General features: G+C 44.6%; 1 protein-coding gene across 1 annotated transcript in view; it reads right to left on the minus strand.

Moving 5' to 3' along the window:
- Positions 1-19,630, minus strand: part of LOC141259637 (amine sulfotransferase-like) — a 209,883-nt gene that overhangs the window by 110,439 nt on the left and 79,814 nt on the right. The window contains exon 2 of the mRNA XM_073675900.1: positions 3,523-3,697. Within this exon, the coding sequence (XP_073532001.1) occupies positions 3,523-3,691 (169 nt within the window). The 5' untranslated portion in view covers positions 3,692-3,697. The remainder of the gene's footprint in view (positions 1-3,522; positions 3,698-19,630) is intronic.

A 19,630-nucleotide genomic window follows, 5' to 3' on the forward strand; every position in this document is an offset into this window, starting at 1 on the left:
CCTGTATACTACTATAATGTGCACGTGGGATGCACCTTCTGTGTTCCATGGTCATCCTTTGCCTACACTATAGGACAGGGTTATTTATTAGACGTGCACTTGGGATGCTATATAATGCTGAGAGCAGGGATCAGCTATGCATAAGGTTACAGCACCTGCGGCAATGAGGCAGATGAATTGTGAAGGCATGCCACAACTAGCTGAGTTATACTAGTGGATTATCCTGATAGTTTTTTTTATAATGCACTGACACTTAGGGACCTGTGCATTACATTAATTATACTTCAAATTTGCTATTAAAGCACTGATACCAAGGGATTTGTGCAATAAATTAATTAATACACTATAAGAATGAATGAATGCTGTCAATTTGATTTAAGGCTAGGGAGAGGCATATGAGATATGTCATAACTGGTGTTACTATTCAATTTGCATTCAGTATATATATATCAGGATATATGTATATATATCCTGATATGTGCAATAAATGAATAATGAGAGCTATGTGGAGCTAGGATTAGGATATTTAATATAAGTAGCACCTTTGATATGCGCAATAGAAGACCTTGTACTAATTTAAAGAAGCTCTCCCATCAAAGTTTTTAACTTCTTAATATATTGCAATCATCATATTATACAGCATTGTGTACTTATAATTGCTCATTTTGTTTTTCTGCCCAGTTAATTCTTCTCTTTTTTCTGCTTTATGAAGAATGAGGAAGTCTCTTGTCCCTGTAAGATTCATTGCCCTCTTCAACTCCTGACCCAGTGGCTTTGTTCCTCCCTCCGCCAGGGACTTTTGCAGTGATTCATGACTTGTGCAGAGAAAATTGACCTCCTGTTTCTACATAGAGCTTAGAAGGATTTAGCTAGTCAGTTTTTATTCACGTGATGTCACAGACCTAAAGAAAAACAGAAGAATTAACTGGGTAGAAAGTCAAATTGAGCAATTGTAAGTACACAGTGACATACAGTCATATGAAAAAGTTTGGGCACCCCTATTAATCTTAAGCTTAATGTTATATAAAGATTGGTGTTTTTGCAACAGCTATTTCTGCTTGATATATGTAATAACTGTTGGACACAGTAATGTTTCTGCCTTGAAATGAGGTTTATTGTACTAACAGAAAATGTGCAATCTGCATTCAAACAAAATTTGACAGGTGCATAAGTATGGGCACCTCACCAGAAAAGTGACATTAATATTTAGTAGATCCTCCTTTTGCAAAAATAACAGCCTCTAGTCGCTTCCTGTAGCTTTTAATGAGTTCATGGATCCTGGATGAAGGTATTTTTGACCATTCCTCTTTACAAAACAATTCCAGTTCAGTTATGTTTGATGGTCGCCGAGCATGGCCAGCCCTCTTCAAATGATCCCACAGATGTTCAATGATATTCAGGTCTGGGGACTGGGATGGCCATTCCAGAACATTGTAATTGTTCCTCTGCATGAATGCCTGAGGAGTTTTGGAGAGGTGTTTTGGATCATTGTCTTGCTGAAAGATCCATCCCCTGCGTAACTTTAACTTTATCACTGATTCTTGAACATTATTGTCAAGAATCTGCTGATATTGAGTGGAATCCATGCGTCCCTCAACTTTAACAAGCTTCCCGGTGCCGGCATTGGCCACACAGCCCCAAAGTATGATCGAACCTCCACCAGATTTTACTGTGGGTAGCAAGTGTTTTTCTTGGAATGCTGTGTTATTTTGCCACCATGCATAACGCCTTTTTGTATGACCAAACAACTCAATCTTGGTTTCATCAGTCCACAAGAACCTTCTTCCAAAAAGGAATTGGCTTCTCCAAATGTGCTTTTGCATACCTCAGCCGACTCTGTTTGTGGCGTGCTTGCAGAAACGGCTTCTTTCGCATCACTCTCCCATACAGCTTCTCCTTGTGCAAAGTGCGTTGTATAGTTGACCGATGCACAGTGACACCATCTGCAGCAAGTTGATGCTGCAGCTCTTTGGAGGTGGTCTGAGGATTGTCCTTGACTGATCTCACCATTCTTCTTCTCTGCCTTTCTGATGTTTTTCTTGGCCTGCCACTTCTGGCCTTAACAAGAACTGTCCCTGTGTTCTTCCATTTCCTTACTATGTTCCTCACAGTGGAAACTGACAGGTTAAATCTCTGAGACAGCTTTTTGTATCCTTCCCCTGAACAACTATGTTGAATAATCTTTCATGTTTTCAGATCATTTAACAGTTGTTTTGAGGAGCTCATGATGCCACTCTTCAGAGGAGATTCAAACAGGAGAACAACTTGCAAGTGGCAACTTTAAGTAGCTTTTCTCATGATTGCATACACCTGGCTATGAAGTTCAAAGCTCAATGAGGTTACAAAACCAAAAAAAGTGCTTTAGTACGTCAGTAAAAAGTAGGTAGGAGTATTTAAAACAAGAAAATGATAAGGGTGCCCATACTTATGCACCTGTTAAATTTTGTTTGAATGCAGATTGCACATTTTCTGTTAGTACAATAAACCTCATTTCAAGGCAGAAGCATTACTGTGTCCAACAGTTATTACATATATCAAACTGAAATAGCTGTTGCAAAAACACCAATTTTTATAAAACATTAAGCTTAAGATTAATAGTGGTGCCCAAACTTTTTCATATAACTGTATAATATGATGATTGCAATATATTAAGAGGATAAAAACTTTGCTGGGAGTGCTTCTTTAAAGAGCTTGATAGGGGGTTCAGTACAGTCCTAGGAGACCTCAGCAGTGTAATCCTTTTTTTTTTCAGGGCAATTGAATACATTGAAATACTTGTGATTTGCTGTAAATCACTTATCAATATATATTCAATTAGTTTCTAAATGGGCCCCAGGTGGAACTGAGAAGGTTACCTATGAAAATTTAATATGCATAGACATGCTGGCCATGGTCTATATGGCGAGCTGCTGTATCTATTATCATTACAGCGAGAGCAATTTTCCCTATAGGTATATACTGTCCTTTAGTTTTTAATAAATTGCTATGTCGCTAATCCAATTAACTTTGGGTCTGTATATATGAGTCTCCTGATGAGTCGCATAGAGTGGTGGCGATGAAACGTGTAGAGACATGAGAAAGATTGTTATAACTGCGGAATTTTTTTTTGGCCACAGAACTTAGAGACCATTGTTTGGTGTTTTTGTTTGTGTATGTGTATTTCAGTCATTTCCTGGAGTTACACTCAGGATTTGAATTACTTTAGGTAGTAGTATTGTTATGATTATTTCAAAATTAATAAAAGTTAAGTTTTATGCATTTATCCCTTTTTCAGTGAGCCCTTTCAATCTGTTCAGTTTTATTTCGATGGCCTTCATTAAATATTAGGCTTAGAATTTACTGTGTCCAAATTGTGCCAGCAGAATATAATTAATATTTTAACATGTAAACTATATTCATTTCTTCTTACCTTTTTTACTATGAATATCTACTTTGTAATAGATTATCTTTAACAAACTATTCCAATAAAATGAAACTTTTCTTACATCATCATTGGGAAAAAATATCAACCAATGTCCGTACCTGATTTTGGGTAAGTGACTAGAAACACATCATCTTCCCTAATTTCCATATGCTCAATTTCATCTATGACTTCAGGTGATGTCAAATTGGGCACAAAGTATATGCCTTTATGTTTTAAGCGTAAAGCTTTCAAGGCTTCATCAAGTGCATCTTGGTTCATTGTTGCCATCTACAACTAAAACATATAATATTTTTAATACGTATTTGTCAGTAATAATAATAATAATCCAAATTATATTACTTTATAGGCAAATGTGTTTTCTCTGTCCAGATGGAAGCAATTAAATTCTTGAGCACAGTAGGTTACGCTTATTTATAAATGACTGATTTAACCTTTAAACTTTTTGGAGCAATTTGATTTTGTTCTGCCCCTCAGTTCTTAATCTGAGGATTCATTGCAGGTAGATCTATTAATTATTAATCACCCTTAATCTAAAATGACCTTTTAATGCAAACTATTTCTTTTAGTCTTGGGTGACAGAAGTGGATTTAAACATTTTGGATCAAATGTAAAATCTGTAGTAGGGACTCCTACCTACTACGTTTATAAAAACATCTTTAAGTATATACAGTAGTTAGAAACAACTTTATGGATTAGAGATGAGCAAGCCCGAACTGTAAAATTCAGGATTCGTACCAGACAGTCGGTGGGAAATCCAATCACAGACTTCTCACGGCAGTCCGTTTTAGTGTTTGAAGTTTGTATGCTCAATAAAGCTTTTGAAAGGCTGCAGCACAGCCAATCAACAATGTTTTTAGCTGTGGGCACTTCCTCAGCCATCACAACCATGCCGAGTATTGGCATGAATTGTGATTGAACAGCGCACCATGTGACACCTGGTCTGTATAATCGCCGGATCACAAGTGGCGCCACCATTGTTCTCTGACTAGAGTTGGATTAGGACGTGGCTCGAGTGAAGGACAGTGTTAAGTTCTGTGGGGGCACACTGACAGCCCCTGGGGGGGTACTCTGAAAAACAGCCTCAGTAGGAGTACTCAGGAAAATGAGCTCTTTGGGGGTATTCTGCAAAACAGCCTCTGTGGGGGTACTCAGCAAAGCAGCCTCTGTAGGGGTACTCAGCAAAACAGCCTCTCTTGGGGTACTCTGCAAAACAGCCTCTGTCGGGGTACTCTGCAAAACAGCCTCTGTGGGGGAAATCCGCACAATAGCCCCTGTGGGGGTACTCTACAAAACAACCTCTGTGGGGGCACGCTGCAAAACCGCCTCTGTTGGGGTACTCTACAAAATAGCCTCTGTTGGGGTACTCAGCAAAATGGCCTCTGTGGGGGTACTCAGCAAAACAGCTGTTACACGCACGCCACCTAAGTTCAGATAGGGGCAAAACCGGTTACATGAAGTCGTTGGAATCCTGGGGAAATCATTACTCAGGGCAACCATAGGCTGCAGCATCTCTCAGGCACATGATAGATTCAGTTGCTGACCAGACACATCTCACAAGGGTCTTCATAAAAGGTAGAACAGTAATATTTAATGAGGATGACCAGTGCAATGCAAATGTCTCTTTGAGCAACAGGCTCCAGTAATAACAGTACAGTCTCCTTTGCAGCACAGCAGTACACAGTCTATTATCCGGTAGCACAGTACAGCATATGCATACACAATCACATGCTTTTCCTTCACAAGGACTCAATAATACACAGCATTCTTTATCCTGCATGGAGATGGAGGGGAGATAGAGTGTGATGAGGGAGATAATCTCTATGACAGGCTTCCTTCCAGTCCTTATCTTCCAGGCTGATAATACTCCACACTGTTAGCTCAAGGAGTCTAACTGACCTTTGTTTAGCTTCCCTCCTGACCTGAATTCTTTTCCCTTGCCTTCTGAGAGTTACAGATCATAAGCCACCTTTCCCTTTGGCTCTGGCCAGACAGTAAACAACTTCCCCACAATCCCCCTGGGGCTCTCCTAAAACACTCCCCTTCTCCTGTGACTGTGTTAACCCCTCTAGTTGCTGGATGCTTCTGGAGCACAACAGGTCCTGTCTCCTGTGCTTGTGTTACTTCTAATAGTTTCTGAATGCTTTTAAAGCAACAGCACTACTTCTGCATGTCACACTCTGCAACAGCACTACTTCTGCATGTCACACAACCTTTGTGGGGGTACTCAGCAAAACAGCCTCTGTGTTTGGGTACTCTGCAAAACAGCCTCTGTAGGGGTACTCTGCAAAACAGCCTTTAAGGAAAGACTTTGCAAAACATCCTCTGTGAGGGTACACATCAAAACAGCCTCTGTGGGGGTACTCTGCAAAACAGCCTCTGTGGGGGAAATCAGCACAATAGCCTCTGTGGTGGTACTCTGCAAAGCAGTCTCTGTGAAGGTACTCTGCAAAACAGCCTCTGCGGGGGTACTCTGCAAAACATCTTCTGTACAGGAAATCAACAAAACAGTCTCTGTGTGGGTACTCTGCAAAACAGTCTCTGTGGGTTTATTCTGCAAAACAGCCTCTGTGGGTGTACTCAGCAAAACAGTCTCTGTGGGAGTACACAGCAAAACAGCCTCTGTGGGGGTACTCTGCAAATCAGCTTCTGTGGGGGTACTTTGGGTAATCTAGGCTTTCTGGCACCCGAGGCAAGAGTTCAGTTTGGCGCCCCCCCAGCGCATATGCGATTTGCACACTTAGTCACGTGCCAACGAGCTGCTCTGCCTAATTCTCTCAATGTTCAGTGAAAAACTGAAAGAAGTAGAAAAAGAAGCTCGTTGTCACGTGACCGCAAGTATGAAAATCGCATGTGAGTGAAGTGACCATGAGATGACTGCTGTAACCAGCAAGCAGAGCTGAATCCTGACAGTGAGTATATTACACAGTTAGGATTGGCTACAGGGCTTCATTTTGTAATTAAAGAGCTTGTCCAGGTTTGAGATGAAAGTCTGCAGTCACTCTATGTGACTGCAGGCTTCTGAATTCTCACAGCACATGCACTGCACACTTTTAGGATTCTGCCTTGCACAAGTACAGCGGGTATGGAAAGTATTCAGACCCCTTTAAATTTTTCACTCTTTGTTTCATTGCAGCCATTTGGTACATTCTAAAAAGTTTTTTTTTTTTCTCATTAATGTACACTCTGCATCCATCTTGACTGAAAAAACAGATATGTAGAAATTTTTGCAAATTTATTAAAAAAGAAAAACTGAAGGAAACATGAATGCAGCCAAGTACAGAGATATCCTGGATGAAAACCTCTTCCAGAGTGCTTTGGAACTCAGACTTGGCCGAAGGTTCACCTTCCAACAAGACAATGACCCTAAGCACCTAGCTAAAATAGCAAAGGAGTGGCTTCAGAACAACTCTGTGACCATTCTTGACTGGCCCAGCCAGAGCACTGACCTAAACCCAATTGAGCATCTCTGCAGAGACCTAAAAGTGGCTGTCCAGCAACGGTCACCATCCAACCTGACGGAACTGGAGAAGATCTGCAAGGAAGAATGGCAGAGGATCCCCAAATCCAGGTGTGAAAAACTTGTTGCATCATTCCCAAGAAGACTCATGGCTGTACTAGCTCAAAAGGGTGCTTCTACTCAATACTGAGTAAAGGGTCTGAATACTTATGACCATGTGATATTTCAGTTTTTCTTTTTTAATAAATTTGCAAAAATTTCTACATTTCTGTGTTTTTTTCAGTCAAGATGGGGAGCAGAGTGTAGATTAATGAAAAAAAATGAACTTTTTAGAATTTACCAAATGGCTGCAATGAAGCAAAGAGTGAAAAATTTAAAGGGGTCTGCATACTTTCTGTACCCACTGTATGTGATTTGTATACTTCTGGCCACATTCCGATAGGACGTGTCCGGCCTCGCTCAATTCATTGTCATTGAGTGAGGCCACGCATATAGTGTTGAGCATTTGTTCGGCGAATGTTCAAAAGTTTCAAATTTGGCATGAATATGGCACATTCGGGATTCGTGATCGCAAAGGCGAGCACATTTTCTTAAAATCAGAATGGTTCGACGAATTTGCGCAGGACCACGAATACATGGCAACCACGGCGTTTTGAACAGTTTTGTTAGCATAATGCAAGTGTATGATGAGCGGTGACATGTGCCAGGTGAATGTGGGGGCTGTGGAGAGCTTAGAACAGGTCAGATCAGCGGCGCACTGTTTTTTTTTCCTGTGGGCGGTAACTTTAACTGAGGAAAGCGCAGAAAGCCAATCATAGCTCAGGAAGCATCTACACTGTCCAGACATAAGGGCTTCTGCAATTGGCTGCAGAAATCACATTTCCTCTCAATATAAAAAGTGACCATGTTCACTCAGCATCATTATATCCATGTCACTGCTGGAGACAGACGCAGCTCAGTGTTCTCCTGTGTAATGAGAGTAATTAGCTAGATAGATGGGCGCTTGTGTGGTAGTCAGATAGTGTAGATAATTCCCGGCCTGTGTACCTCTGCAACCGCTGGTGCAGCACATTTTTGGTGTTCTTGTGTAAGTACTGAGATTCTGACATAAACAGATGGCCCATGCCATACAATAGTGCTGTGCACCGCTGGTATAGAGCTCCATGTCTCAGTATACCTTGAATGTTTTTTTGCACTTGCTAATGTGATCAAGCAAGCGCAGTGCACCTTTTCATTTAGTGGGGTTGAAATTGTGCTCTGCACAGTTGGCAGAGGTTCTTATTGCAGAGCACAAAATCAGATTTTTTTTCTGTTGCTATTGTGATATTGAAAGCTGTGTGCACTAAAGTTTTTTTTAGTGTCAGATACTATTTTAGTGGAGTTGAAATTCAGATGGTTTCAGAGTAAAAAAAATAAATTTTTTTCTCTTGCTATGCCCAGTCCAAAAAATATTTTTTCCTGTGCCAAAATTCATACAGTGCTATAAGCCAGCTACTACGTCAGTGGTGGTCAAATTCAGCTTGTATACACAGTCAAACCTATATATATTTTTGGTTGGCAGGCAGAGTCCACCAAAGGTTTTTTACTGTGGCAAAGTTGATCCAATCTACTAAAAGGCAGATCCTATTTTAGTGGTGTTGAACTTGTCCTGGTTACATAGTAAAAAAAAAAAAAAACTTCTCTTACTAGGCCCAGTCCAAAAAATATTTTTTCTTGTGCCAAAAGTCATACAGTGCTATAAGCCAGCTACTACGTCAGTGGCGGACCAGCGCATCTCAACAACCATCAGCTGCCCCATCAAACGCATCCATTGCTTCTTTCCCCTCCTCTGTTACCATGCCAAATATTGTCACGCAAGTCTCCCATCGCAGAAATTCTGGTTGTTTACCCGCTCCAGTCAGGCTGAGTGACAGCCCGTCAGCTGTAATGGAAGCGGACACGCCTGCTGCGTTTGTTTGACCGAGCACACCGCATGTTTCTCAATCCACCGTAACATCTGAACCTCACTCATGCTCTACCAGTTTTTCTGGTTCACCATACTCACCCCTCTCTCAGCACTTTAGCCAGCCCTCGGTCCCGCAATTGTGGTCATGTAAAAGATTGTTTCATCCAATGCATGACAAAGTTAAGAGGTTGAACTCCACCCTCTACAATCTGTTGGCCACGGAAATGATGCCTTTCCGCCTGGTAGATACAGACGGTTTCCGAAAAATAATGGCCATTGCAGTCCCCCCGTACCAGTTGCCCAGTCACCATTACTTCTCTAAGAAAGCTGTGCCTGCGCTACACCAGCATGTCACAGACAACATCCCCCATTGCTTGAATAAATCTACGTGTGCCAGGGTGTATTTCACCACAGACACCTGGATGAGTAAGCATGGCCAAGGGCGTTACATCTCGCTGACTGGGCACTGGGTGACTCTTGTGGCTGTGGGGGCTGGCAGGGAAGGGGCTGCTCCACAAATCTTGGAATCCCCAAGGCTTGCAGAAGAAACCTCTGTATTTCCCACTTCCTCCGCTGCTTCTTCATCCTCCACCTTCACTAGGGCCTCCACCTGCGCACTCAACCTCTGCCTTAACAAGACACGCATTCCAATGGTGCGGAGCGAATACACACCACCTCCGTACTGTGGAGTCAGGGCTCACCGTAATCAGGCAGTATTCAAATTAATATGCCTTGGAGATCGCAGTCATACAGGTGAAGAGTTGTGGGCAGCTCTCCAGGCTCAGTTTGAGCAATGGCTGCCTCCCCTGAATGTAGAGCCAGGGAAGGCTATATGCGATAACGGTGCAAACCTGTTAGCGGCCCTAGGCCGAGCCAAGCTCACACACATGCCTTTTTCATCGCTCACATCCTCAACCTCTGCCACTATCCTTGCCTTGATGAGCTGCTTCACAAAGTATGGAAGCTGCATGCTCACTTCCGCCGTTCGCACCCCTCATGTCATCGACTTACATCGATACAGAGGTCTTTGTCCGTGCCAGCTAACAGGTTGATCTGCAATGTACCGACGCGGTGTAATTCCACTCTGCACATGTTGCAACAACTGTGCCAGAAGCAACGAGCTCTGACGCAGTATGTCATGACATATAGCTTGGGGCAAAGCAGTACGGACGTGGGGCATATCACGTTTGCGGAGTGGGAACAGATTAAGGACCTCTGTATCCTTCTGCACAGATTTGAAATGGCTACTAAACTGGTTAGTGCTGATGATGTCATCATCAGCATCACTATTCTGGTCATATACATGCTGGAGCAAACTTTGAATAACCTGCGGCAGGAGGTGGTGGCCCCAGAAGAAGAGGAGGATGCGGAAGGGATACCAATGTCTCAAATTTCCAGACTGTCGTCACACAGGTGGATGCCAAGTGACGGTGGATTACAGCGATCGAGGGGGTTTGGTGATACCAGGCAAACTGTTAGTGAAGGTGCAAGAGCTGAGGAACTAATGGAGGAGGAAGAGGTGATGGGCGAGCAGCTGTCAGAGGATGAAGAGGATAATCATCCACTCTCATTTGAACGTGGTTGGAAGGAGAGGAAGAAGGAAACAAGCATCAGTGCTACGCAGCCCACAATACAGCCTGGCTTTGGGCCTCCTGGAAGAGCCCGACATATGAGTGCCTTCTTGATGCACTATCTGCAACATGATCCCCATATAATTAGGATTCAAAATATTGCTGACTACTGGGTTGCCACTCTGTTAGATCCACGTTATAAGAGTCAATTTTGCAAAATGCTTCCCGCCCAGGAAAAGGACCCACTTATGTTGGAGTATCAAAACAAGCTTTTACGCAACCTTAATATAGGTTTTACCCAACATAACAGGGAGGCACACAGTGTGCATCGCAGCTGTAGTCTTTTAACTAGAGATGAGCGGTGTTCGAACTGTTCGCCAATGTAAAATTTGAGCTGTTTTGGGTGGTGTTCGAGTCGTTCGATGAACTCGAACGATTTGCAAAAAATTCGGCTGTTCGAAGTTATGTTCGATAACTGTTCGTGCACCAAAAGCGTAACTGGATTTTTTCACAGTAATACTGTTAATCAATGTTAATAGACAGTTTTAGAGTGGGCAGGGGGAGGGGCAGGGGATGGATCTCTGCAGAAATAATGCCGATCTCCATTTTTTTTTCTTTCCCGCATTTACAGTGGGGCGGTGCAGTCCGTCAGCCAATCAGCAGCGCATACACGCAGCAAAGTGCTTTTTTTCACACAAGCAAGGGCATGTGTCATTGGCTGTGTATGTCACATGTCCTTGCCCTATAAGACCCAGCCATTTTCCCCGTTGCCACCATTTTCTCACTGCTGCAGCTGAGTGTTAGACGGCACCGCTGCTGCTGTGGGCGCTATACAGTATAACTGTGTGAATTGCGAGCGAATTTCCAGTTACATAGAGAGATAGGATTAGGGAGTAAGGACTAGTTCTAATTGCAGCCCTTTTGAGGGCTAGGTTACAGCAGTTCCTAGCACTTTTTGCCAGGCAGGTCTGTGCCAGTGCTGTGAAAGTGTGTTTCACAGAATTTGGCGAAATGTAGCTCAGCCAATCCTTTTGGGCCTGTAGCAGTGTCTGTTAGTCATTGGAGTAGCCTAGCTGTGTTGCAAGCTATACCACCTGTGTATCTAATACCAATTTTTGACTGCATCTAAGCCAGCCAATCATTTTGGGCCTGTAGCAGTGTCTTGTAGTCAGTGGAGTAGCCCATCTGAAGCAAGCTACACCACCTGTGTATTTAATTCTAATTTTTTACTGCATCTAACCCAGGAAATCTTTTTGGGCCTAGTACACTGCCCCCCAAGGAAGCCCACCACGGGAAACGCGCGTCGGGGCGCTGATCATAGCAGACTACACATCTGTGCTATGGGTAAGTCCTTTCCATAATTTGAGGACCATAGGATTAGTTATCCTGGTTGTACCATATACCCCCTTCATGTGCACCTGCCTTATGGGACATATGGTCTCTCTAAAAACCTATAGGACATTCCCACACAATTGAAATATTAATTTTCTGAGATGCATTCAATTATTTATTAATTTATATCATTGTGTTGACATAGCTGATGTATTTATTCTTCTGTGATTCTCACTGACTATTCACTTTATATCATAACTACTGTTTTTAATTTTTTGTTATCAAATAAAGTGTATTTTTATCATACTGATTGTTATAGTTTTTTGGGGTTGGCTATTACTAATATAGGTTTATCATGATAGTTGATATAGCTTACCCCACTCCATCTTTTGGATTATGAATTGTATATATACCCATAGCGTTGGTTCTATGTTGCTGGTAGCAGTGTCTGGTAGTCAGCGGAGTAGCCCTCCTGTGAAGGAAGCTACACCGCCTGTGTATCTAATTCTAATTTTTTACTGCATCTAACCCAGGAAATGCTTTTGGGCCTAGTAGCAGTATCTCGTAGTCAACGGAGTAGCCCACCTGTGAAGCAAGCTACACCGCCTGAATATTTAATAAAAATTTTTACTGCATCTAACCCAGCCAATCCTTTTGGGCTAGTACCACAGTTTGGCCACTCAGCTCTGCTCGGTTTCCATCCATCGCTTTTTGTGCAAACAACTACAGAGTTGCCAATTAGTTAACCACCAAAATGAGTGGCAAAAGGCCTGCTTCTGGTGGAAAGGGGAAGAGGCGTGTTGGAAAGGGAAAAAAAATGTTGTGTCCGTGGGGTAGGTGGTAAAGCAACAGTAACATCTGCAGAAGAAAGACCATCTTCCAGCCAAACTAAGATGTCTACTTCTTTTCGTGGACAATGTGATATGATCCCTTTCTTACGGACACGCCCATTGCAACAAATTACAGATGAGGCACAAAACAGCAGGTGCTTCAATGGATATCAAGTGCTCCTTCAAGTGGGCTCTCCTCCACCTCAACTTCAACATCACAAATACTCCAGTCCTCAGAGGTGTCACATCAATCGCGCTTGCTTCCTCACAGCTCCCAAGTCTACAGCTGCCCATCTGAGTATGGAGTAACACAGATGGTTGAGTCTGCAGAGCTGTTTACTCATACTATAGCCTGGGAATCAGAGGTCTGCTCCAGAGCTTCTGTGAATCCAGACGAGGAAATGATCTGCACTGATGCCCAGAATGTTTATGAGTTGGATCCAGGCCCAGATGAAGAAGGTTCTGAGCATAATGTAGACCCTCATTCCCAAACTGTAACTCCTGTTGGTGGAGACAATGAGGAAGACGATGATGAGACTCAGATACCTGATTGGAGCTACAACTTGACTTTTGGGTCAGGGCAGGAAGAGGTTGGCTCTGAGGATGACGGGTGTGAGAACACACAGGGTGATGATGACGAGGTTGGAGATCCCACTTACTGTCAACCCACAGTCAGCCAGTCGATGAGGTCAGCAGAGGAGGTGGAGGAGGATGCTAGTGACGACTAGGTTAGGTTGCACCTTCCTGGACAGAGACAGAGTACTGGAAGCATGTCAACAACTGCATCCTCAAAGACAACTCTGCCTCTGTCCACAAGTCGTGGTGGCTCTTCAGGTCGCATGACCTCTAAGCCTTGCATAGCTTGGGCATTTTTTGAGATCACAAAAGATGACCCAACTCATGTTATCTGTAACATTTGTCACCAAAAGCTAAATAGAGGCCAAAAAATCCATAGTTTGAGTATTTCATGCATGAACCGTCACATGGATATAAAGCATAAGTTGCAGTGGGAAGCCCACTGTGCTACAATGCGGCCTAGCGAGCCGGGCCAACCACCGTCTGCCCCATCTTGTGCATCCGCGGCCTCTTCATCCTCTGTGACAGGGGGGACAGCAGTCACACATGTTTTTGGACGCAGACCTGCCACCTCTTTACCCGCAACAGCCACTGTAATTGGCAGGTCGTCAGTTCATTTGGAAGTGGAAACACCAGTTGGTGTTGAGGGCTCTCCAACATCGAGAGCACCACCTTTGGATCAAGGCAACATAACATGTCTGCCTGCATCTTCCTCACAGACCGGCAGTTTACCGGGGACACCCTACTCAACCCCGTCTAAGCACAACAGCCAGCCCTCGGTCCCTCAGATGTGGACAAGTAAAAGACCATTTCCTCCTAGCCATGAGAAAGCTAAGAGGTTGAATTTGTTGGCTACAGAAATGCTGCCTTTCTGCCTGGTGGACACAGAGGATTTTCGAGACCTTATGTCTGTCGCAGTGCTCCAGTACAAGATGCCCAGTCGCCACTACTTCTCAAAGAAAGCTGTGCCTGCGCTACACCAGCATGTCGCACACAACATCATTGCTTCCTTGAGAAACTCTGTGTGTGACAGGGTGCATTTCACCACAGACACTTGGACGAGTAGGCATGGCCAGGGGCGTTACATGTCGCTGACTGGGCACTGGGTAACTATGGTGACAGCAGGACAAGGGACTGCTGTCCAAATCTTGCCGTCCCCATGAGTTGTGCATCAATCCTCTTTATCTAGAAGTTCCTCCACTGCTTCTGCCTCCTCAACCTCCTCTCGGTCCTCCACCTGCACCAAAAGCCTGTCTGGTAATGCCATCCGCGTTCTAACTGCGCAGAAGGAATCCTGCACACCTCCTTACTATGCTGGCAGCAAGGCTCAACGGCATCAGGCGGTGTTTACTTTGAAATGTCTGGGAAATGTGAGTCACACAGCTGAGGAGTTGTGGTCAGCTCTAGAGACCGAATTTCATGAATGGTTGTCTCCACTGAACCTGCAGCCAGGGAAGGCCGTGTGCGACAATGCTGCAAACCTGGGTGCGGCCCTTCGCCGGGGCAATGTTACACACGTGCCTTGTATGACTCACGTGTTGAACCTGGATGTCCAGCAATTTTTAGCCCACTATCCCAGACTAGATGGCCTTCTGCAGAGGGCACGGTCGCTGTGTGCTCACTTCTGCCATTCGCATTCCGCAGCTCAACGACTTACATCTCTACAGAAGTCGTTGGGCCTGCCAGTTCTCCGGCTGAAATGCGAGGTGCCGACACGATGGAATTCAACTCTGCACATGTTGCAGCGACTGTGGCAGCATCGACAAGCCCTGGTGCAATACGTTATGATGTATAGCCTGGGCCAACGAGATCCAGAGGTGGGGCAAATCACGCTGTAGGAGTGGTCTCAGATCAGGGACCTATGCACCCTTCTGCACAGTTTTGAAATGGCGACGAAGATGTTTATGCTGACGATGCCATTATCAGCATGACTATTCCGGTCATTTACATGCTGGAGCACACTTTAACCAGTATTCGGAGTCAGGTGGTGGGACAAGAGGAGGGGGAGGAAGTGCAGGAAGAGTCGTATGTGGAAGGGATAACATCTCCAAGGTCCAGACGGTCGGCAGCACCAAGGCGGCAGGCATGGGAGGGTGGGGGAGAGGGATTAACGAGGGTGCAAGGTAGCAGCCAAACTGTTGAGGAAGGTGCAGGAGCCAAGGAAGAAGTGGAGGACAAACTGGCAATGGGCATGGAAGAATCATCAGATGAGGGAGACCTTGATTACATTTCTGTTGTGCAAGGTTGGGGGGAGAGGGCAGAGGAAGGAAACATGATTCTTACCTCGCCACCAGCACAACAAGGACTTGGTCCTCCTGGATGCACAAGACACAAGAGTGCCTTCTTGCTACACTACCTGCAACATGACCCTCGGATTGTCAGAATTCGAAGTAATCCCGACTACTGGGTTGCCACACTCTTAGATCCCCGGTACAAAAGTACATTTTCCGAAATAATTCCTGCCATAGAAAGGGATTCACGCATGCAGGAGTATCAGCAGAGGCTGTTGCAGAATCTTACATCTGCTTTTCCACAAAACACCGGTGGTGCACGTAGTGAATCTCACAGTTCTAACTTGCCAACCGTGGGACTGTCGAGTCTTCATCACTCAAACCATAACAGTAACACCGAATCTGCTGGTAACAGCAATTTTGTAGAATCGTTTCACCAATTTTTTAGACCATCCTTTGCAAAGGCCACAGGAGACAAGAAGTCTGACACATAGTCAATGCCTAGAGAGGATGTTACAGGAGTATCTCCAAGTGAACATCGAAGTCATCACTGTGTCACTGGACCCTTGCTCATTTTGGGCTTTCAATCTGGAAAAATGGCCTGAGCTCGCCACTCACACCTTGGAGATCTTGTCGTGCCCCGCAGCCAGCGTTCTCTCTGAACGTGTGTGTTCAGCGCTGCTGGTGGTGTGCTGACGGATAAGCGCACGTGGTTGTCCACTGAGAATGTAGACAGACTTAAGTTCATAAAGATGAACAAATTATGGATCCGCAAGGACTTTTCTACCACTGTGTCATCCTGGGGAGACTAAAAGCTTGAGGATTTTGAAAAATCACCTCAAAAAACATTTTAAGCAACTCTGGGGCAATTGATACCACTTAAGTGGTGTCTGTGCCACAATTTTTGGAAAAAATGAAGACTCTTTTTGGAGTCCCCTTGCTGTGTTTTACATGACGTAAGAAACTACATACACTATGGCTTGGGGTAACACAGATTGTTGAGTCTGCAGAGCTGTTTACTCATACTATAGCCTGGGAATCAGAGGTCTGCTCCAAAGCTTCAGTGTCTGCTACTCAGCGTAGTAGCCCAGCTGTGAAGCAAGCTACACCGCCTGTGTATCTAATAATTTTTTGCTGCATCTAACCCAGCCAATCATTTTGGGCTAGTAGCAGTGTCTCGTAGTCAGCGGAGTATCCCATCTGAAGCAAGCTACACCGCCATGGTATCTAATAACAATTTTTAACTGCTTCTAGCCCAGCCAATACTTTGGGCCTAGTAGCAGTGTCTGCTAGTCAGCGGAGTAGCCCAGCTGTTAAGCAAGCTACACCGCCTGTAGATCTAATTACAAATTTTTAACTGCATCTAGCCCAGGCAATATTTTGGGCCTAGTAGCAGTGTCTGCTAGTCAGCAGAGTAGCCCAGCTGTTAAGCAAGCTACACCGCCTGTAGATCTAATTACAAATTTTAAACTGCATGTAGCCCAGGCAATACTTTGGGCCTAGTAGCAGTGTCTGCTAGTCAGCGGAGTAGCGCAGCTGTTAAGCAAGCTACACCACCTGTGCTTTGGACACTTAATTTTTTCAAAGGAAACGCTTTGGGCCCCCAGGACACTCAGTCAAGAGCATCGGGGAGGCGCCCCAAGGCAAAGGGGCTGGGACTGGCGGTAGCTCGATCCTTATAAAAGCCGATGTTCGATGAACCGAACCCGAACACTATGGGGGTGGCTCAACACTACTTCTAACCTCCAGCATGTCAGTTCATCAACGCCCAAGAAAAACCAGAAAAATATTCACCAAACTAAATTGGTAATAGGGTATATATATTTACCAGAGAACCATAGACAGAAAAAATACCCAATAAAAATTAACTTTTAATAATTATCCTTAAAAGTGTACTCTATAGTAGTGTTGAGCCACCCCCATAGTGTTCGGGTTCGGTTCGGTTCGTCGAACACCGGGATGTTCGAGGAACTGTTCGTCGAACTGTTCGTCGAACACCTTAGAACACCGTCGAACACCGTTAAAACCAATGGCAGGCAAACAAAAACACATAGAAAACACCTTCAAAGGTGTCCAAAAGCTGACAAACTGCTCAGAAGACACTCTCTTTAAAAAAGCCGGCCGGCAATTCAGCAGCGGCATACACCGGTACCCGACAATTTAGACAAGAAGGAATTGAGCATCACACATAGATTAGATAGATAGAAACATGTCAGTCACACATATAAGAAGCACAGTGACAGTGTTGGTTACTGCACTTGTCATTTAGTGTAAAGGATTTATTAAAAAAAATATTAGTGTTTTCATGCACCGTCTCTTTAAAAAAGCCGGCCGGCAATTCAGCAGCGGTACCCGACAATTTAGAACAGAAAGAATAGAGCTTCACACATAGATTAGATAGATAGAAACATGTCAGTCACATATATAATAAGTACAGTGACAGTGTTGCTTACTGTACTTGTCATTTAGTGTAAAGGATTTATTTAAAAAAATAATAGTGTTTTCATGCACGGTCTCTTTAAAAAAGCCGGCCGGCAATTCAGCATCTGTACTCGACAATTTAGAACAGAAAGAATAGAGAATCACACATAGATTAGATAGATAGAAACATGTCAGTCAGATATATAATAAGTACAGTGATAGTGTTGGTTACTGTACTTGTCATTTAGTGTTAAAATAAAGGATTTATTAAAAAAAAAATTAGCGTGGGGTTCCCCGTAATTTTAGTCTCTAGCGGAGGTTAAGCAGATGGCTGGGGCAGATGTTTGAAGCCTGGGAAGGGGGTAATACCCACGGAGCTTCCCAGGCTACTAATATCAGCCCCCAGCTGAATACCTAGCCTTTACTAGCTATTAAAATGGGGGACCCCCCAAAAAAATGACGTGGGGTCCCCCCTAATTTAATAGCTAGCAAAGGCTAGGCAGACAGCTGGGGGCTGATATTAATAGCCCAGGAAGGGTGCCATGAATATTGGCCCCCTTCCAGGCTAGAAACACCAGCCGTCAGCCGCCCCAGAAATGGCGCATCCATAGGATGCGCCAATTCTGGCACTTAGCCTCGCTCTTCCCACTGCCCTGTAGCGGTGGCAGTGGGGTAATAGGGTTGGGGTTGATGTCAGCTTATAATGCCAGCTGACATCAAGCCCAGGTTAGTAATGGAGAGGCGTCTATAAGACACCCCCATTACTAACCCCATAGTGAAAGTTAAAAGAAAACACAACACCCAGAATAAAGTCCTTTAATTGAAATAAACACACAATTCTTTATTGTTCTAAATTAAACCATACTTACCATCACGCCCATTCCAGCTGAAGCCAACGATCTCCTGCAATAAAAGAAAAATAATAAAGCAACCTCATCCTTACCTTTCGATGGTTCCCAGGACAGCTCCAGCTCTGCTACATCGAGATGACAGGCTGGACCGCAGCAGAACGCTGCCATCCAGCCTGTCAACCCGCAGACACTGAGAAGAGCAGGCTTGCTTCGCTCCTCAGTGTCTCGCTGTGACGGCATCCAGATGAGCCGAGGTCATGTCCAATGAACTCGGCTCACCTCATGCACGTCACTGACAGCGTGGGAAAATTCTCCTGCACTCAGCGCTTCAGCGTGGGAGAATTCTCACGCTGAAGCGCTGAGTGCAGGAGAATTTTCCCACGCTGTCAGTGACGTGCATGAGGTGAGCTGAGATCATTGGACATGAACTCACGTCATGCACGTCACTGACAGCGTGGGAAAATTCTCACGCTGAAGCCCTGAGTGCAGGAGAATTCTCCCACGCTGTCAGTGACGTGCATGAGGTGAGCTCATGTCCAATGAACTCAGCTCACCTCATGCACGTCACTGACAGCGTGGGAAAATTCTCCTGCACTCATCGCTTCAGCGTGAGAATTTTCCGACGCTGTCAGTGACGTGCATGAGGTGAGTTCATGTCCAATGATCTCAGCTCACCTCATGCACGTCACTTACAGCGTGGGAGAATTCTCACGCTGAAGCGCTGAGTGCAGGAGAATTTTCCCACGCTGTCAGTGACGTGCATGAGGTGAGCTGAGTTCATTGGACATGAGCTCACCTCATGCACGTCACTGACAGCGTGGGAGAATTCTCCTGCACTCAGCGCTTCAGCGTGAGAATTTTCCCACGCTGTCAGTGACGTGCATGAGGTGAGCCGAGTTCATTGGACATGACCTCGGCTCATCTGGATGCCGTCACAGCGAGACACTGAGGAGCGCAAGCATGCCAGCGCTTCTCAGTGCCTGCGGGATGAC

The sequence above is a fragment of the Phyllobates terribilis genome, unplaced genomic scaffold (assembly GCF_046119375.1).
Source record: "Phyllobates terribilis strain yellow unplaced genomic scaffold, ASM4611937v1 Scaffold_3__8_contigs__length_932513732, whole genome shotgun sequence".
In the NCBI taxonomy this organism is placed as follows: Eukaryota; Metazoa; Chordata; class Amphibia; order Anura; family Dendrobatidae; genus Phyllobates; species Phyllobates terribilis.